The sequence below is a fragment of the Dermatophagoides pteronyssinus genome, unplaced genomic scaffold (genome assembly GCF_027571235.1).
Source record: "Dermatophagoides pteronyssinus isolate colony J.1.1.1.1 unplaced genomic scaffold, Derpt_VIB-CSIC_2022.12 sq0007, whole genome shotgun sequence".
Lineage (NCBI taxonomy): Eukaryota > Metazoa > Arthropoda > Arachnida > Sarcoptiformes > Pyroglyphidae > Dermatophagoides > Dermatophagoides pteronyssinus.
In genome coordinates this window covers 2,537,329-2,557,855 of record NW_027461531.1, presented here as the reverse complement: position 1 = coordinate 2,557,855, position 20,527 = coordinate 2,537,329, and the positions used below count along the sequence as shown (strand labels likewise).

Here is a 20,527-nt window from a genome sequence, read left to right as displayed (position 1 = left end):
TTATTTAAAAAAAAATATGGTAGAATCAACGACTGTACCTACACAATCATTAAAATTCGATTCATTACATTCCAATCGATTGATCAATGTTTAAACAGCTAAATAAATAACTAAAATGAATAGCCGACAAAAATCTCTTGCACCAAGATCGATCAATCAATTAGAGAAAAAAAATTGATTTTAAATCACGATGATGATGATGATGATGATAATGATTAACAAAGCATTGATTCGAACGATTACGACGAACGTGATTCACATCATAAGGGATGCAACAACAAAAAAAAACAAAAACATGAATATATTTTCATATTAAAATCTCTTCCAATCAATCACAAATACGAAAAAAAATATTGATTTTATTAATTTGTTTGAATTGAATAGAGGCTATATTTATGTTTTAAAAAAAGTGTCTGTGTATGTTTGTGTGTTGAAGGTGGATGGATAATATATAATTACACAAGAAAAATTTGTTCAAAAACAAAACATGAAAAAAATTAGCAGGACAAAATATGAAAAACAAAAGGACATGATAAAAAAAAAATTTCCTATGAATTTGAAGCCAAAATGAAAATGAGATAATTTTGTGCCATTTATATCAATATCAAACAAGGATGCATAAACGGAACAATTTAAGCTACTAATTAATTATTTGTTGTTGTTATTGATAGATATTGAATTGATTAAGGTCTATGAATAATTGAAAAAATAAATGATAGAAAAGTTATGAATATCGAGAAACTTTATGACGATTATTACTTTCATTGTCAAATGTTTTTCGATGATGATGATGTTTACCCGATGAAGATTTTGATTGTGGTGATCTTGATCGTTTACGTCCCCCACCGCCACCACCATGATGATGATTTCGATTTTGTTTCTTTTGATTATGATCCTGATCATAATTAGAGCTTAATTCTCCTTCTTCTAGTTCCTCATCAGCATCACGATGTTTTTTATTAACATTATTATCATTCTTATTATTTTTATTACTTTTAACGGGATGTTTTTTCATTTCAGCATCATATTTGTTCAATTTCTTTTCAATTTCCAGTTGTACATGTCTTGGTATACGTGGAAATAATGTTGAAAACCATTCCAATTTTGTAAGAAAATGGCGAACCATTTGACCAATCGTCATTGGTGATCCACCACCTGCTTTCGGATCCACTTGTTCATCATCTTCCATAAATGGTTCGAACCAATGCCATAGTTCGCGTGGTGATTGTGTAAAACGAATATACATAAATCCTAATGCCCGAATATATGGAGAATCTTTATGCCGGATCATGGCCATTACCTGTTTACGTGTAAGTTTTAACGTAAATAATTTATAAAGGATACAAAATGGGGTAGAGATGATACCGCCAGCACCGACGCCTCTAACCGAACCGCACATTCCCGTCTGTCCGCTAACCTAGAAATAATATATAAAGTTCAAGGTATAATTCTTACAAAAATACAAAATTAGTTACCTTTCTGGAACCTTTTTCCCATGGTTCTAAATGTCGTACACTATAGTAAATTTCATCGATAACTTCATTATATGTTTTCAACTGAAATAAATTATTTTTAAAATATGGACTTTGTTGTATATTTGTATAGATTAAAGGATTTAGGCCCATTTTTTCATTACAACTATAATTAAGAATATTGGACAATTTTGGTTGATTCGGTTTGGCAATAGTTGGATCATCATCATCATCATCCTCATTGCCAGATGAATCTTTGCCTGAAGAATTATTTTTAGCATTTGATTTTACATGTGTGGCAGCTGCGACAGCAGCAGCATTCATCATCGTTGGAAGATAACTGGCCTGTGTAGACGGATATGCAGTGGCCGTTGTTGTGGCTGATGTCGGATGGGGATAATAAACTCCCATAGCCTGTGTCTGTTGAGGTCCATAACCATATTGGGCATAATACTGTTGATAATATTGCTGATAATATTGTGAATTGTAAAGATTTGGATCGATATATGAGGGATAAGATGAACCATAAGATTGATTCGTCGTAACCGCAGTCGTCGATGGAATCGTTGTCAATGAATTGGTAAATGGTAGCGGTATGTCCAACGTAGTCGTCGGAATGTAACTAGAATTCGAATTTGAAGCCGATGTCATTACGAATGAAATCGATAAAAGGTAAATTATTTCGTGATAAGTGGATCCGGATTGAAAGGCGGACAAAATCCAATAAAGATAATAGAAAAAATTAAACAATATTTGAAATAATAAACAGAAAAAAATTTTTTACAAACATGTATCGAAAGTTTGAATGAATATTAAAAATTATCGATCAGAATTATTGATCATCAAAAATTAATTTCCGATCTTGCACGAGAAAAAAAAATGATGATGATCCAAACATCGAATGAAAGTGAAACGAATTAAAATAAATAACAACAACTCGACAATAGACTAAAAACGACTCAAAACATGAGATAATGTTCGATTGTATCACCATCTATTGTAAATTTTTTGAAAAAAATTCTTTTTTTTTACTGTTGAATATTTTTCAAAAAAAAAGTTTTAAATAAATGTTATAGTAAATTCTATAGTTTTATTTAAAAAAAAAGAATATAAAATTTTACAAAAATTATCAGCAAAACAGTTTTCAATTAAACTTGTTTTTCAATTGTTGTCGATTTAAATGGCATTTGTTCATCATAATTTGATTCGATTGGTGGTGTTGTTGGTTGATTACGAATAACGTATTGAAAATTTTTACTACCAGGTACTTCAGATGATTCTTCAATAAAACGCATAAAACTTAATGAACCATATAGAATACCAACAATACATGTAATCAATGGCATTAGATATGATGCGATACTACCTTTCATATATTTATCCCATGCACCATAAACAGCAATAACGGCAAATAATGCCGAAACAATCATAATAAAATGCATTTGTTCAGTTTTAGCACCATAAAGACCGATCATTGATATGATCAGATTAAAAATCATAACAATAACACAGGCAATGAACCAATAATGAGCAGTAGAACCATCATGTTTTTCATTTAATTGCCAATCATCAGGATATTGTTCTTGTATACGTTTTATCACTTTTAAATCATAGATAATTACCCATATTGAAACTAATATATTCAATATGATCAATATCATGAAACCATAACGAGCAATCAATTTATTCTTTTCTTTTGAATCCATATTTTTTGTTGATGTTGATTTTTTAAAAAAATTTGTTGTTTTTTATAAAATTTTTCGTTGTCGATGTTGTTTACAATTGTCGATTGTTATTTGAATAGGAAATCGATCAAATTCATAAAATAAAATTCATACAACAACGGATTTTCATCAACAGCAAAATATGCCAAACCTTTTTTTTTCTGGTTATTTGTGATGATGATGATGATAATGGTAATGATGATAATCGCTATTGATGATTGTGGGTGTTGCTCTAACCAATCTATTATTATTACAACAACAAAAAAAAATAATAATAACGATAATATATCCACCAGGTGACAATATAGATATTATTATAAAAATTGTAATGTCGTTTTTTTTTCTTCTTTTTATATTTACAACAACAATATTTTTTTCTGTTTGTTATCATCATTATAATCAATCAAAGTAGTTGAAAAAATAAAAATCTATGGTAACATCTTTTTTTTCATTTTATCGTTTCTTTTTTTTTAATATTGACAAAAAATATATTTGACAATCATCATCATCATCATCATCATGGATATAAATTGCAACAATGATTGCAAAACATTTTCAATCAAAAAAGGAATCATAACATCATCGATATGAAAGTATCAAATAAGTAATAAATTGAAATCAAAATTTGTCTGTGTGTGTGTGTGTGTTTTGCCATCAATGACTAATCTAATCTATGTATATATTTTGTTTATCTAATAAACAAAATAGTTTCCATTTCCGTTAAAAATGAAAGCAAAACAAAATAACAAATTGCCTGGAATTTGATTGTCTAATTTAAAAAAAAATTTGATGAATGCTTCGAAATGATATATTCGAATTTTTTGAATTCATTCGATTCGATTCAATTAATGTTCAATGATGCGATTATTTATTTTTTTTTGTAAATGATGGAATTTCGATTTTCAAAAAAAAAAAAAATTCATTTATTCAAAAGAAATGATATTTATTCATTTAAAACAAAGAATGAATCATACCCAAAATCTATGATTCAACTAATAACTACAAAAAAAATGATGTATACCTGTACATTCTGGTTGCATGGTTGTTGTTGATATTCGAGGTGTGACCACCGCACCACCACAACATAACCATCAGAGATAGGTTGAATCGTTCGAAAAAAAACGAACAAGTCATTTTTTCCCAACCACTTTTGATTCGAATCGTTTTCCATAAAACGAATCATCGAAGTGAGTGAACGCGCTGGCAAAAAAAAAGATAGAGAGAGAGAGAAAGCAAAAGAGAGAGAATGATGGGCCAACAACTGCCATTATCATCCAAATGGATAGATTGAACCATGCATAAAACATAGAGCTTGTTGTTGTTCGTGAACATAATTTTCGAGTATTGTATATGATGGTTACCATAGAATCATTCGTGAAAAAAATAAACATTAACTTAAAAAGTTAAATCAACTTTAACACAAACAATAAACTTGTTATGAGTTGATTTAATAACAAACGGAATTTTTTTCCGGTTTTTTTTCTACATTCTGACCATTCGAAATTTGGAATGTTTTTTTTTAATTTGTTCGTTCTACGCCCGCGCAATAACTTCCAAAAAAAATAAGTAATGCAAAGGAATCCAGAAAAATATTAACCGTTCTGTTGACAAACACAAACCAATCCAGAACCTGGATTCTACGTTGTTATTATTGTATTTTTCTCAAACGTTTCAATTCTTTTTATTCCGCCAACCAATTATAAACGAATAATGTAGTGTTTTTTCTGGATTCTAAATGTTTGTAGTAAAGGTGATATAGATAATCACCAATCTAAAGAAAATTTTAACGAAATTTATTGTGTTCAACATTAGTTGTTTAAATATCATTTTCATTATCACCATCATTGCTTAATGATGGCTTTGTTTAATCAATTTTATTGTAAATATCAAACAACAGTTATTAACAGATCAAACACCGCCAGAAATCAACATTATTTATTATCATCATCATATTTATTTAATTTGATAATTCTAATCATTATTTGTATAACAACATCGATAATCGATGCAAGTAAGTTTTTTTTTGTAAATCAATAAATGACTATAATCGAACATTGATAACACTCTAATATAAATCTCCTAGGTGATCATTGTAATAATGAACTGATACATTCGAATTTTGATGAAAGAGGCATTAGGATTACATCATCATCGGATATAAGTAAAGATAAAAGTGCTTATTCTGCCATACTTCATGGTTCGTATATGATAATTTTGTTTTACTTTATATATTTAGAATATTGTTTTTAGCTTATTATTTTATTATTTTATTTTGTTATCTTTTGTTTTGTTTTATTTTTGTTTTGTTGCAATTTTTTTCGCTTGTTTTTGCTTCATATTGAATTGATAATATGAAATCTGATTGATCAGGCCAATCCGCTTGGTCAGCTGCTCATAATGATCTATCTCAATATATTGAAATCGATCTTGGTCGTCAATATAATATATCGGCAATCGGTACACAAGGTCGACAGAATACATTGGAATTTATACAAGAATTTAAATTAGAAAGTGGTATTGATGGCCATGATTATAATATCTATAGAGATCGTAATGGAAATATAAAGGTTTGCATAAATTTTCATAATTCTGGTGTACTATTATTGGAGATGGTCATTTCATATAATTTTATTGCTTTGATTTTTTTTTACTTTGTTTATTCTTTGCTTTATCTATTGATTAATGACAATTTTCATTTCGATTGACATGCATGTGTCTAATTTAAATGATGATTCGCATGTCTATTTATAAATAACAAAATTAACCAAAAACCGATCATCGGTAAATCTTATTTCCTTTTCTTTTATTCTCTTTCTTTTTTGGGTCTTTTTTCCGAAATAACTTTTCTTTTGGGCTCACGCAATTTGTCAAAAAACACATAATTAAAAGGCGAATCATCATGGACAGCAGCATATGGAAATCTTAAACAGTATCTAATCATCGATCTAGACAAACGTTATATGGTGAAAGCAATCGCTTCACAAGGACATCCCAATTCAAATTCATTCGTATCGGCTTACTATCTATCATGTTCAGATGATGGTCATTTTTGGAATGCTGTCTACACACGCAATTCTACATATAAAGAGGCATACATTCATTTATTTTGTCTATGAAATAATTCTGTCAATTAACATAGCTTGATTTCCTTTATTCATTGCATGTCATTCATTATTGTATATGACATACGAATAATATTTTTTTTTGTAATTAGTTATTTCAAGGAAATACTGATGGCAACAGTGTGGTCATTAATCGCTTTGACCCACCTATAATTGCTCAATTTGTTCGAATCAATCCGACCCGATGGAGAGATCGTATATCGATGCGTATCCAATTATATGGATGCGATTATCGTGAGTATTGACATTGAAAAAATTAATTCAAATTTTTAATTTTATTTTACCAGATGCAATTTCGTTAAATTTTGATGGAAATTCTTATATTAAAATGAATCTCGATATTCGACCTATATCATCATCATTCGATGATGTATTCCGTTTTCGTTTCCGTACGAATGAAGCATTCGGTAACATCTTATACGGTACCGGTATTCAAGGAGATCTAATGGCCTTACAGTTAATCGAGAATAAACTTGTTTTAACTCTTGATTTGGGCGAAAATATTGTCGATTCCATATCGGCTGGTAGCCTACTTGACGATAATCTTTGGCACGATGTATTTATCTCAAGACAGGGTCGTGAATTGACATTCAGTGTTGATCGTGTCGTCGTCAAATATCGTTTGAAAACAGAATTTAATCGTCTTGATCTTAATAATGACCTTTATATTGGTGGCCTTCCTGGTTATTTGACCGGTTTCATCAATACACGAAAAAATTTTACCGGTTGTATTGAGAATCTTAGTTTTAACACTACCAACATTGCCCATGAAATTCAAGATGATTATAATAACAAAAATTTTGTTTATAAAATTTTTGGAAACATTCATTATACTTGTCAATTTCAACCTGTGATACCGATTACATTCAACACACGAGAATCACATATAAATGTTTTGGGTAATATGAACAATGTGCTCAATGCTAGTTTAGATTTTCGAACATTCAACGATTATGGCCTACTCCTTTATCATCAATTTTCAATTAAAGGCTTTTTCGCCATTTTTCTCAAAGATGGAAAACTAACGTTAAAAATTCAAGGTGTTGATCCGACGACTGGAGAAGAAACGCCACAAGTTCCACTTGAACCATTTGATCGTAAATTGAACGATGGCTCATGGCATAACGTTCAGATAGCATTACAACGAAATCGAATCATTTTGACATTAGATGGTATTCCGAGTACGACTATTCGAACATTCCAGATGCAAACTGGACAAAAATATACAATTGGGGGTGGCATTCAATCATATCGTGGATTTATTGGTTGTATGCGTTGGATTTACATTGAAAATCGTTTCATCAATCCCGAATTGATTGGCTCCGAAAATATACACAAAGTTCAAGAAAGTGATATCACTATAAAATCATGTCAAATGATTGATCGATGCCATCCAAATCCTTGTGAACACGGTGGAACATGTAAACAAAATCATTTAGGTTTTGTTTGTGATTGTGGTGATAGTGGATATCTTGGTGCTGTTTGTCATGTTCCTAGACATCCATTCTCTTGTACCGCTTTCATGAATGATAATCCGAATACAAAACGTGAAGATATCAAAATCGATGTTGATGGAAGTGGACCATTAGAACCGTTTTGGGTTACATGTTTGCAAACGGCCGAAAATACAATCGAAACTGTGATACATCATCAGAATGAAGCGTCACAAAAAGTGCAAGGATTTTTACAACCAGGTTCATATATTCAAGATATAAAGTATGATGCACCTTTAGAACAGATTGTTCATCTCGTTAATCGTTCCGATAATTGTCGTCAAAAATTGAAATATGAATGTCGTAACGCACGGCTTTTAAATTCACCATGTAAATTGATCATGATTATTGTTATTGAATTATTTATTCTAATTATATTTTTATTCTTTTTTGGTTAATAGCTCAAAAGCAATCATTTTCACCGCATACCTGGTGGGTATCAAGAGATAATCAAAAAATGGACTATTGGGCTGGTGGATTGCCGGGAACACAAAAATGTAAATGTGGATTATACGGGAATTGCTTTGATCCTAAAAAATGGTGCAATTGTGATTCAAGTTCAAATCAAGAACTTATGGATGAAGGTGAAATCACACAACTTGAATATCTACCGGTACGACAGATTCGTGTTGGTGATACTGGTCTATCTAGCCAACTAAATGATCGTTATGGCCGTTTTACATTAGGCTCATTAATTTGCGATGGTGATCGATTGTTTCACGATATTGTTACATTCCGTTACAGTGATGCTACCATTGAAATTCCATTGACTCAAAATTTTGAACAAGCCAGCGATATTTATTTGCAATTTAAAACGACCACGGAATATGGTGTATTGTTCCATGCTACTGGACCTGAAGATTTCATCAAATTAGCTATTGTTAATGATAAGACTATTCAATTTAGTTATAGTTCGGGCACCGGATTACAACAGGTTTCAGTGGAAGCACCTTTCCGTTTGAATGATAATCAATGGCATTCAATTTTGGTGGAGAAGAATAAAAAAGAAGCTCGTCTAGTGGTTGATAGTCGTTACACGAATGAAAACCGAGAAAATGCTGACAATAGTTTTCCATTATATTTAACGAGCTATTTCATAATCGGTGCCACCACTGAATATCGTGAAGGATATTTGGGTTGTATGCGAGCACTGGTAATCAATGGTGAACCTGTAGAGCTACGAAAATATGCTCGCGGTAATTGGGGAATCTATGAAGGTTGTGTTGGTAAATGTGAATCAAGTCCATGCTTGAACAATGGAACCTGTATCGAAGAATATAATGGCTATAGTTGTGATTGTCAATGGACTGCATTCAAAGGGCCTATTTGTGCTGATGAAATTGGTGTCAGTCTTCGTTCGGATTATTATATTCGTTATGATTTTGAAACGACCATTTCTACAATGGAAGAATATATTCGTGTCGGTTTTACCACAACCGAACATCGTGGTCTAATTTATGGAATTTCTTCCTACACAGGAGAATATTTAAATCTTCTCATGTCATCAAGCGGTCATTTAAGACTGGTGTTTGATTTTGGTTTCGAACGTCAAGAAATCATTATTAAGGAGGAAAATTTCGCTCTTGGTCAACATCATGATATTACGATCCGTCGTGCGGATAAAGGAAGCAAAGTAATTATCTGGGTTGATAATTATGAACCGAAATATTATACATACAAAATAAGCGATAAAGCTGAAGCACAATTTAATCGTCTCAAAAGTATCTACATTGGTCGTAATGAAACAATGGATTCGGGTGAAGGATTTATTGGTTGTATATCTCGGGTAATTTTTGACGATCATTTTCCGTTACGACGATTATATCAGGAAAATAAACGCAGCAATGTGCGAGCTTTTCCATCGGATGCCGAAATTTTTGAAGATAAATGTGGCATCGAACCACCCACACATCCACCAGGTAATTAAAATTAAAAAAACTAATTAAAGTCATTTATTTATTTATTTATTTACAGATGTCCATGAAGCACGACCACCTCCAACACTACGACCTGGCGATAAAATTCCGGGTGGATTTTCGCAAGGTTCAACAAGTGCGATAATTGGCGGTTTTCTTGCTGCATTGGTTGTTCTATTAATATTATTCTGTTTTGCAAGTAGCCGCTTTATTGCCCGTCAAAAAGGTGAATATGTAACTCATGAAGACCAAGGTGCTGATAGTGCCTTAGATCCAGATACTGCCGTTGTAAAGGGTACTACTGGACCTGATGTTTCGGTTAAACGTGAATATTTTATCTAAAAAACACATTGATATAAATCTATGATTGAAAGTAAATTTTTTTATATTTATTTCACAAACTTTTATATACAAACAAAATTAATATTTTTTCCTTCATATTTGGTTTTTTTATTGATCATCATCAGCAATGTATCATTCCAAGTTAAAATAAGAAAAAAACAGGCAAACAAAAAAAAACATTCTTGTAAATAAAAATTCATTTTTTTAGACAAAAATAAAACAATTTTGAAATTTTTTTTTAATTCTGTTGTTTTTATTGGATAATACCTATGCGTGTATTACATGTTTATGGTTAGAAATTTATTTTCTGAATAAATTTTATATATTTGAAACGAGATCAATATAATCAGGACAAGGCGTATTTCGATTGATTCAATGACTATTTTTCAATGACTATGTTCCAAGCACAAACTCGTCGATCGAATGCACAAGTGAACAATGTAAGTGTATTATTATTATTGAAAAAATCAGAACCGCTGACACCACTGCCCATAGCAGAAGTGTTATTTGCATCCGATATTTTCGATAAAGGAGGCGGAGGTGGCGACATAATCATCGATGCTGATGATGTAGCCGTCGATGCTGATGATGATGGCGGCGGTAATGGTTGGGATTGTAATGACTGCTGTGATTGTTGAATAACGTTGGAAGTGGTTGATGCAACAGATGAATTTCCGGCAATAGTATTGGTAGGATCGAACATTATTGGTGATTGATTATTCAGCCAAGTAGCACATGTCACCATACGATTATGAGAATCCCGTGATAATCGACATATACGATTGCCATTTATATCGTAAATTCGAACATTGCGATTATCCAAAGGTATGGTAAATAAATTATGTTGTTGTGATACGGATAATTTATTAATACCAGATTCCATCGAAATTGTGATCAAAGGTGAACGCATATTTTTGAGCTATTCGAAATGTGAATCAAAATAATCAAAAATGCAAATTTCATCGTTAATGAAGAATGAAAATACTCACATCCCAAACTTTAACATTTCGATCATCCCCACCGGAAAGAATTTTATCCGCACCCAGAAAACATGTTGATGTTACCGATCGATTATGACCTTGGAAAACGCTGACCGAATGAATAGCGTCACGGAAATCCCATAAACGAAATGTAGTATCATGTGATGATGTAACGATCAATCTTGTCGATTCACAAGCACAAACATCAGTTAATGCTTGATCATGTCCGGCTAATTGTACAATCAATTCACCGGTTTGATAATCATAGATGTTGGCCATTTGATCCCAGCTTGCTGTAACACATTGATCAAGGCCATACATCCAATCACACGATACGACTACATTATGATGATCACCCAATTCATGTAAAGGTGTCTTAATGATCGTAGCTTCTTCCATTTGGTCGCCATCGAATTCGGAACGCTGTTTTGGGTAAGAAATTTAAATTTTAAATTAATTGCAAAAAAACAAATCAAACTTACCAATAGATCGGGATTAAATCGCCATAAATGAGATGTACCATCGCCTGAAGCCGTCAGGACAAGATCATTATTATAATGAAATTTAACACAATTTACTGATGATTGATGGCCAGCATAGATGACACAGGGTGTTAGATTATAATCGATTCGTGTCACATCACAAACATTAATGGTTGAATCTGAGCGAATCAAATTATGAATAAAAATATAACAACAACAACAAAATTAGATATTTACCAGCGGAAGCCGTAGCAATATATTGGCGACCATTTTTCTGACTAGAAGTTATATACCAGATACCATCTTTATGCCATTCATATGTGCCAATGAGATGACTACTACTGCTATTACTTTGACCTTTAAATATTTTACTCGAAGTTTTCAATTTATAAGTTGATTTAATTTTCTGTGACAATTGTGATGCTAATAACCATTGCGATGTGAAATCCATTATGTTTGAATTGCAAATGATTATAATGAGTTCAAGTGGAACAATGATCATAACCCAAATTTACAATACCTGCAACCATTGAGTCACGTTTGACCGAACTAACGGAAAATGGTGTCGGCTGTTGTTGGTGTTGTTGATGATGATGTTGTTGTTGTTGTTGTTGTACTTGATGATAATTGTATGGTTTTTGTTGTGACAAAATGTTACGATTTATCAGATTACCACCAGTATCTAATGATGATGATGAATGTAGGGCTGTAGATGTTGAAACTGTTGAACCACCAACAGTTGTTGTCTGTGTGCCAGAGTTTTCAATCAATTCTTCGAGCGTTTCGATTCGTTCTTTCACTATGTTGATCAATGATGAAATATTTAACAATGAAAACATATTAGTGTTATGATTTTATCAACAATAAAAATAATGAAAAACAGATTTGACATTTGCAAGCGAACAAAACAAAATTATAGCTAATTATTATTCAATTTGTAAACTGAATTAGTTACGGCTTGATTGCATTTGTAAACCGAAAATTTTGCCATAATAACGAAAGAAAAAAAAACAAGAAACAGTACCGATTTTTTTTTCTTTCATTTTCAATTATGATTATGTTCGTGAAATAAAAACTACACTTACATAAAATGTTTTCATTAATTAACGAATCGATTTCCTTATCAATCATTTCGAACAAGTTATGGATATGATGTCTGTTTATTTTCGATTGTTTTGATCCGATCGAATCAGGGTGTGAATTAATGAATAGAGGGAAAAGAAAAAGAAAAATAATCACAAAATCATCATCATCACCAGCATTAAAAATATAATACAAAAACAAACCAATCAATCGTTAAATCGATCAATCAAATCGAATACTAGAAGAATGAAAAACCACAACAACAAAACCTACTTGATTTTCATCGAAGACGGTTGATGATCGGCAGTCGATCCGGCAATAGTGTTAGTATTGCCGAATTCACAGGCAGCCAATGAATATTGTTTATGAATCGGATTCTTAGAGGTTGACATTGTTGTAGCAATACAATCAATCAACAATCAAATTTGTTTTTTCAAAATTTTCTAAAGAAAAAATTCGTCTTATTTTATCATTGGCTTCCGAGATAATAGTTTTTTTTTCTTTCAAAAAAATGACAAATTTTTTCTCTAACAAATCAATCAATCAAGGATCTTTTTCTTTGTGAAAAGACGGCTGAATTACTTATTCATTAATCATCCTCTTCCAAGGCATACATGTCAATAACAAATATGTTTATCATTCAAATTGGATTCATAAAGTTTCAATGGCATTCATATCAAGAACAGTAAAAAAGTTAATTTATTTTTATTATATGTCATAAACAACGGCTATTTACGCTCTATGTATACGACATTGGTTCAAATAGATTTATGGATCAAAAATGATACAGCAGTTAAACAGTATCCATAAAAAAAAATTTACGTAAAAAAAACTTTTTAAAAATGTCGTCACCATCGTCGTCGATAACCGCTAAATCTTTTAATCGTATTCGTCAATATTATCCAAAGGCTTTCATGCAATGTACAGCTCAGGTCTGTTTTAGTTTGGTTGATATTTTGTTTTGTGGTTGATATTTGGTAATCGATTTTTTTTAACAGGCAGCAACCTATGCACAATGTCTTGAACAAAATGACCTTCATAATATTAGAAAAAATATCTGTGATGAACAATTTCAACAATTAAAAATTTGCTTTCAAAAAGCAATGAAAAATTCGGCAAAATAATTTATTCTTTCAAAGTTATTCGATTTAAATTTCCACCTGATGAAGTTGTGTACAGGATTCTGGCATTTTTATTTTCGTCATAAGATTCGGCAATTTCTGAAATGACCGATATATCGTCTTTAATTTGAAAACTAAGTAACACGTTTGATTCACGATCGATTTCGATGGCCATTCCTGGATTTTTCATAAAATCATCCAAAATTAATGCTATACCAGTTTTTAAGCTAGATCCTTTTGTTTTCAATGTTTCACTGCCAAAACAATTGCCAATATTAAACAGGATAGTGCCTAAATAGATGATGAAAATGAGTATCTAATCTAATATTATAATCATAATGACGAACCCAATAAAAAACATGATCTAAGAATCAATTTTCGAAGATTAGGTTCGGCAGAATAATCATCCATGAATGAAAGTTTGCTATTATAATCACGTGTTAAAGCTAATCCAACCCAATAAGATTCTTTGGTTTTATTACGACTTCGACGAATATTTTCCGGTTCTCCTGGGAGATTATCCATCAATACTGTGCATTTACCTTTATCCGTTCCATCCAATTTAAATTCGATGATTCTTCGTTTGGCCAATTCACAAATCAATAATGATTCATTATTGTCGGTTATTTCGATTCCATTCGGGAAACAAAGATTTTCTAGAATGGTTGTCACATTCTGATTGTTTGTACTGTAACGTAATATTCTTCCAGTAGAATCTGGTTCAAGATATGTATAACACCACATATCAATGGAAAATTTTCGACTAACATCAGTAATATAAACAATAATATCATCATTCTCTTCGACGATGACTAAATCATCAAAAAATTTCGAAGGTCTTCCATCTAAGAATTTAGTCTGATCAAGTCTTAATAAATGTTTCAACGATTTTGTATCTAAATCAAACACATAAAGACCGCTGTTGGCTTCGATAAAATATAATTTATGACGAAATAGTCGCATTCCTAAAGGCCGACCATCCGCAAAACTTGCAATAGTTTCGACAACATTATTATTTTGTAAACAATAAACATAACCAGTAGCGGAACCGACGAATAATCGATTCAAATCATTTGGATCTAATGCCAATGATTTTGGTGTGATAATTTTATCTTTTTCAATTTTGATGGCTTCAAATGCTTTTTTATTACGATTAAATATCTTATCATTGACATTTGGTAATGGCAACCTAATGAATCGGTTTTTAATAGTTTAACTACAAAAAAAAATAATTTCATTAATAAACAAACCTTAGATAGATAGGATTGAGATCAAGTAAAAATCGGCCAGGTTTTGCCAATAAAATATAGATGATCAATATGAACGATATGGTGAACCAGGAACCAATAAAACTAGAAAACAGGCAAAACATTTTTTGGAAAGATTCGAATGTTCGAATTGGACTTAGATCGTTATGGTTTAAAATTTAGACTGATCAAAGTTGAAAAAGAAACAACCACAGATCTCATGAGTCAAGATCTTAACCACATCGAAAAAAAAACCATTGGACTTTGATAATAATTTGTTTTGGCGTCATTGAGTGAAATTTTATATTTTATTTTTATTTTTTTCATTCATATAAACGACCACGAATTTGTAAGTACGTAGCAGAAAAAAAGAGAGCAAAACAAAAATTGAAACGTAAAGAGTAATAATTTAAACACTAAATACTTTCTCTCTTTTATTGATTTGTAATTGCCAAGATTAACAGTATTTTACGTCCGGTCTTTCAGTTATTGAAAATTATAGCTTATTCGATCGAATACTAAATGTTTTTTTCGAACTGATTGGATACCATTTAAAATCTTTTTTTTTTTGTTTATTTAACGTAATGGCTATATTTGAATTAAAAAAAATTATGACATTTGATGGGTAAACAACCAAAGGTCATTAGGGTTGTTTGGCGCGTGTATGTAAAAGTATACTTAAAGATTTTCTCAGTGAAAAAAATCGGAAAGAAATTGTTGATAAGATTCTGGCGCCATTATATCAAACTAACTGTATTATAAAAAGACTTTGGATACTTGAGATTTGAATAAAAAAATGATGATTTTGATTATGATGATTATGGATTAATAATGACAAATTGATAAATCATAGGATGGTGATGCCAGCAAATGATCATTGATTTTTGATAATCAAAAACAAATTATTGAATGAAATCTATTTAAAGGCAATGAATAGGCCTGCTGGCTTTTATGCACTTTACTCTTGATCGTTTGTCAATTAGATAGAAAATTTTTTATTTGACGATTTGCCACATTCCCGCAAAACAATCTTACAGTAAAAAAAATATGATTATACACTCATCATGGTTATTAATGACAATAAACAAACGGTATTATTCTTTTTTTTTCTAATGTCTTCAGATGATTTCAATTTTTTTTAAATTGAATTTCTTCTTTTTTTCTTGTTTGTATTCCTTGACGTCCTTGATAACATTTCATGATGACGATATATGTTTACATACGATATTAACTGCACTGTTTATGTTTGCAATATAAGTATGATGATGTTGATCAACAACAGTCACAACAACTGCAGGAATATTTATCATCTAATCTTGAACGACATTTAGATTCATTTTTGAATAATGATCACCACCTAGAATCTGGAACAAATGATTTCTCGATAATGTTCAAGAATAATAATGACAATGTGGATTTTGCATCGACAAGCTTGGATAATGTAGGCATCAGAAAATCGATACATGGCCCAACAACGGCGAATAAAATGGGCAAACAAACGATTAGCCGCCGATCAACAAAATTGCCCAAAACAGTAATCAAGCCAACTGGAACAGGTTCAAGCAAACCTGTGAGTAAAGCAACACCATCAAAAGTTTTAGTTAATCGACGTAAAACATTAAGGCGTTCAATGTCATATGACACATTGCCAAAGATGAAAAATAAAATGATCATCTGTCAGCCAATGACCATACAACGAAGAATAACGGTACCGACTTCTAATAAGATAATATTTAGAGCGCATAAAACGCAACATTTAGTACTGATCTGTTTAGCGTTCATAAGTTTTACCTCAATGTTAGCTATGGCTATCATCGCTCCATTCTTTCCAACCGAATCGGCTAAAAAAGGAATGCGTGAATCGATCAATGGCCTTGTTTTTAGCGTTTATGCATTCGTATTCATGATCTGCAGTCCGATTATTAGTCTGATGATACCAGTAATTGGAACAAAAATGACATTAATTGTTGGAATTTTTATTGCCGGCGTTTCTAACATTCTGTTCGGACTATTAGATCAAATACAAAGTTTGGAAACATTTACAGCATTTTGTTTTATTGTGCGAACATTCGAAGCTGTCGGTGGTACAGCTTTTTCAACAGCCACTTATACAATCTTAATGGAAGAATTTCCCGATAATGTAGGAACAGCATTCGTAAGTTTAGAAAAAAAACAAATTATTTTGCCATCCATGTATTCACTATTAGCCATTTTTTATATAGAGTATCGTGGAAACATCGGTAGGCTTAGGTCTAAGTCTTGGACCGGCTATTGGTGGCTTCCTGTACAATATTGGAGGTTATGGTTTACCATTTTATGTTTTAGGAACGATCATGTTGGTCAATATACCACTTTGTTTAGTGATTATAAAAGATACGAAAAGTAGGTTATAAATACTCATATCATGATAGTAATTTTTCATTCATTGATTTTTTGTTTTTAGATTGTGAACGGCTAAAATCACCAATAAATGCTTATTTTAAACTATTGTCCATAATAAAAGTAGTTATCAATAGTGGTGTAATTATTGTCGTTGCACAATTACTCAGTTTTCTTGATCCAACGGTCGAACCACATCTGCGAAGTATTGGATTGGGAACGAATCTAGTTAGCTTGATATTTCTGATATTATCGGCTACATATACATTAAGTTCACCATTCATCGGATGGTTTTCGCAGATGGTACCGAATAAATTTCAAATTATGGCTGTTGGTCTTTTATTATTAGGCTTGGAGTTTCTATTTCTTGGACCGGCCGAAATGATTCCGATTGAAACGAATTTCACACAAACTGCAATTGTAATGGCATTAATTGGCATATCATATTCGATCGCATTTATTCCAACATTCGAAACATTAAATAATCTTGCTATGTAAGTTTATAATTGATTTAATTGAAAAAAACAGTATTGATTAAATTCAAAATTTCAAAGACGAAACGGATTTCCGGATGATGTTACCACCTACAGTCTGGTTTCAGGATTTTGGACTGCATTCTGTTCTTTAGGCGAAATTCTCGGACCTATGTTTGGCGGTTTTCTAACCGAGAATTTTGGCTTCAAACGATCATCAATGATCATGGGTGTTATTGCAATAGCTATGGTGAGGATAATGATGATAAGAATAATAATTTTTATATTGATTTTGGGTTTCATTTCATTATTTGTACAGGCATTCGTATGTGGTATAACTTGCATCTATTATGATGAATTGAATATTAATGATAGCCATCACAACCATCGTAATAAAAGGCAAAAACAAATGTCCCAAAATCGGACCGGCTCTAATCGTTATTATGGCAAGCAATCATCGGTTAGGCCAAGAAATACTTTGACGAACAACGGAACACAATACCGAAGTAGCGAATCGATACCGCTATTAGCATAACGTTTTTTATGAAACGATCCATTTGTTGCCTCATCTAAAATTAGCTTGTTTGTTTTAAAATTCTCAAATTTTTGTAAATAGTAATTTTTTAAAATAGAAATTTTTACTTATTTTCAACGAATAATTAAATTTTCATGGATATTTTTTTAAATAATGGATGATGATGAATGAAAGCTGTGAGAATGATCATACCGGACAAAATGGAAACCTTTTTCTGTCATCGGGGTTTCAAAAACGTAAGCGGCCACGACATAATATTGTGCATCGATTATTTGATCGAGAATATTATCTTCATCCACGTTTTCATCCATTCGTATTCAACAATAAACTTCATCAAAATGTTGTGCCAAATTTTTCAATCGAACGTGCCGAACACCCAAATTGTTTTCTACGTAAATTTACCTATGATGGCCGATATTTGATGGCATTCAGTTCAGATATAACCAGTGTTGAATTGTATAAATATCAAGGTGCAGCAGCTGCAGCTCAATTACTAAATACGATACCGAGTGGAAATAAAGATTATCTTAGTTATGGAGATGAAAATGCGGAGATAAGACGAAAAATTTTTAGCTGTTTTTTTAAACGTCATCATACGATAACAGTTGCATTGGATGGTGGACAATTAAGCCGAGAATGCAGTCTTTTTACTGATGATAATCGATTTTTAATTGTTGCGTCATCATTCGCAGCAAGTGAATCTACAACTTCATTTCATGATCGATATCAAACAAACGAATCGATTCCAATGGGCCACCGTTCTACATATGAAAATTATAAATTTCACATAATCGATATTGATGCTGGCCGTGTGGTTGATAGTATCGAATTCAATACGGACAGAATACAAATTGCCAATAATCATGGAATCTATTTGTACAAAAATATCTTTGCTATATTATCTGTTCAACATCAAATTATTCACCTATACTATATATTACCGAATGGTGAATTCATATTCAATAGAAAAATTGGTCGATTCTGTTCGGAAGAAGATCGTTTGCTATTTGAAGATTCATTGATGCAGTCCATGTATCGTCGTTTGAATCAACCGATACCGGTTAGTCATAGACCAGTTGCAGCATTCCGAGAAGTTCCATTCAATTCTCTAAAACATCGAATCATTACGTTTGCATTTCAACAGGCAAGACGTCGATCGATTGAAATTGGTTCACCAAAACCATTATGTCAATTCTATCATGATTTTGATTATTTAGTCAACCTACGAATGTTGAAGATGCAATTATTGGATGAAGAACATTTACTCATCAAATATGAACAGGAATATAGCCTTGTAACATATAATCAACATATTATTAATAAATATGATGCATATAATCAAACCAAACTTTGGAATCTATTTGTTGTTTATAATTGGAAAACGACCGAAGTGTTAAACATTTATCCACAACATTCGCAAACATTATTGTATGCATATGAAAATTTTTGCAATAATTTCCGTCATCCATATGGCTATTATCCATGTTCACCATCGAATAATTATTATGCTCGTGTTGCATATGAAGAATTTAAAAGATCAATTATTGAAAATCGTAATGGCAATTACAATGAAGCTGTCCGTTGTATTCTATCTTTATTGCCTCATCATGCTCAGTTATTGACACCAAGTCCATATCTTGACCTTTCATTATTTTCCTATGATGAAAAAGTGATCGGTTCTAATGAAAAACCTCGACATACAAGTGAAGTGCCAATTCGTTTCTTCAATCGAGATACGGGTGTCCTTTCATTTCGAATGCACACTGGTCAAGCTTTTATGCAGCCACAACGTTTTCCACCTTTACATAATCATCATCCCAACAATCGGCGATTAATTGCATTCATATTTCATCCTACCGATCCCTTTATTATAAGTGTTCAACGTTATAATTCACAATATTTACTTCATTTTCATATTCGTCATTTTAATCCATTGTAAATTTATTGAATTCACTTTTTTCATGAAATTGTGATTTGAAACAAAATAACCGTTTGGTAATTTTGTGTCTGTGTTTGTTTTATCATCATCGATCATTCAAAATAAATTTGTTTTTTTCTTATTAATGTAAACTGATTTTATTACGGGATTGATTGCATCACTTTTCAATACAATTGATACAATATTGTTGAGAAAAAATGTACTAACGTAAATGTCATG

The 20,527-nt window shown here is 31.5% G+C and overlaps 7 protein-coding genes across 11 annotated transcripts; 3 read left to right on the top strand and 4 right to left on the bottom strand.

The window, feature by feature from the left end:
• Window positions 1–339: 339 nt before the first annotated feature.
• Window positions 340–2,420, bottom strand: LOC142645132 (pre-mRNA-splicing factor 38B). 3 transcript variants are annotated; one of them, XM_075820587.1, is made up of 3 exons: window positions 2,261–2,420; window positions 1,476–2,094; window positions 340–1,417 (listed from the first exon to the last, which is right to left on the bottom strand). In XM_075820587.1, exons 2-3 carry the CDS (start codon window positions 1,881–1,883, stop codon window positions 725–727), a joined length of 1,101 nt encoding a protein of 366 aa, XP_075676702.1. In that variant the 5' UTR covers window positions 1,884–2,094; window positions 2,261–2,420; the 3' UTR covers window positions 340–724. The 3 variants fall into 3 exon arrangements, with proteins under 3 accessions (XP_075676702.1, XP_075676701.1, XP_075676700.1); XM_075820586.1 differs by lacking the exon at window positions 2,261–2,420 and having other exon boundaries at window positions 340–690; window positions 760–1,417; window positions 1,476–2,251; XM_075820585.1 differs by lacking the exon at window positions 2,261–2,420 and having other exon boundaries at window positions 1,476–2,251.
• A 122-nt stretch (window positions 2,421–2,542) lies between these two features.
• Window positions 2,543–3,532, bottom strand: LOC113793005 (uncharacterized). Its single transcript, XM_027342973.2, has one exon. It carries the CDS (start codon window positions 3,176–3,178, stop codon window positions 2,621–2,623), a length of 558 nt encoding a protein of 185 aa, XP_027198774.1. The 5' UTR covers window positions 3,179–3,532; the 3' UTR covers window positions 2,543–2,620.
• A 913-nt stretch (window positions 3,533–4,445) lies between these two features.
• Window positions 4,446–10,311, top strand: Nrx-IV (neurexin-4). 3 transcript variants are annotated; one of them, XM_027342731.2, is made up of 7 exons: window positions 4,446–5,207; window positions 5,280–5,393; window positions 6,086–6,285; window positions 6,411–6,552; window positions 6,606–8,141; window positions 8,213–9,730; window positions 9,786–10,311. In XM_027342731.2, exons 1-7 carry the CDS (start codon window positions 5,048–5,050, stop codon window positions 10,067–10,069), a joined length of 3,954 nt encoding a protein of 1,317 aa, XP_027198532.2. In that variant the 5' UTR covers window positions 4,446–5,047; the 3' UTR covers window positions 10,070–10,311. The 3 variants fall into 3 exon arrangements, with proteins under 3 accessions (XP_027198532.2, XP_027198540.2, XP_075676695.1); XM_027342739.2 differs by lacking the exon at window positions 6,086–6,285 and adding an exon at window positions 5,567–5,763 and having other exon boundaries at window positions 4,448–5,207; XM_075820580.1 differs by lacking the exons at window positions 4,446–5,207; window positions 5,280–5,393 and adding an exon at window positions 5,629–5,763.
• Wdr37 (WD repeat domain 37) lies at window positions 10,127–13,223 on the bottom strand. The gene is made up of 7 exons (XM_027342845.2): window positions 12,888–13,223; window positions 12,617–12,687; window positions 12,052–12,330; window positions 11,769–11,954; window positions 11,532–11,710; window positions 11,059–11,472; window positions 10,127–10,988 (listed from the first exon to the last, which is right to left on the bottom strand). Exons 1-7 carry the CDS (start codon window positions 13,004–13,006, stop codon window positions 10,449–10,451), a joined length of 1,788 nt encoding a protein of 595 aa, XP_027198646.1. The 5' UTR covers window positions 13,007–13,223; the 3' UTR covers window positions 10,127–10,448.
• A 91-nt stretch (window positions 13,224–13,314) lies between these two features.
• Window positions 13,315–14,110, top strand: LOC142645133 (uncharacterized). The gene is made up of 2 exons (XM_075820592.1): window positions 13,315–13,546; window positions 13,613–14,110. Exons 1-2 carry the CDS (start codon window positions 13,457–13,459, stop codon window positions 13,736–13,738), a joined length of 216 nt encoding a protein of 71 aa, XP_075676707.1. The 5' UTR covers window positions 13,315–13,456; the 3' UTR covers window positions 13,739–14,110.
• Window positions 13,719–15,388, bottom strand: LOC113792946 (adipocyte plasma membrane-associated protein-like). The gene is made up of 3 exons (XM_027342912.2): window positions 14,986–15,388; window positions 14,083–14,924; window positions 13,719–14,026 (listed from the first exon to the last, which is right to left on the bottom strand). Exons 1-3 carry the CDS (start codon window positions 15,105–15,107, stop codon window positions 13,740–13,742), a joined length of 1,251 nt encoding a protein of 416 aa, XP_027198713.1. The 5' UTR covers window positions 15,108–15,388; the 3' UTR covers window positions 13,719–13,739.
• A 161-nt stretch (window positions 15,389–15,549) lies between these two features.
• Window positions 15,550–20,433, top strand: abo (de-etiolated protein 1 abo). Its single transcript, XM_027342749.2, has 7 exons — window positions 15,550–16,073; window positions 16,241–17,137; window positions 17,205–17,364; window positions 17,426–17,855; window positions 17,916–18,084; window positions 18,154–18,340; window positions 18,651–20,433. The coding sequence occupies exons 1-7, from the start codon at window positions 16,047–16,049 to the stop codon at window positions 20,306–20,308; spliced, it is 3,528 nt and encodes a 1,175-aa protein (XP_027198550.2). The 5' UTR covers window positions 15,550–16,046; the 3' UTR covers window positions 20,309–20,433.
• Window positions 20,434–20,527: the final 94 nt, after the last annotated feature.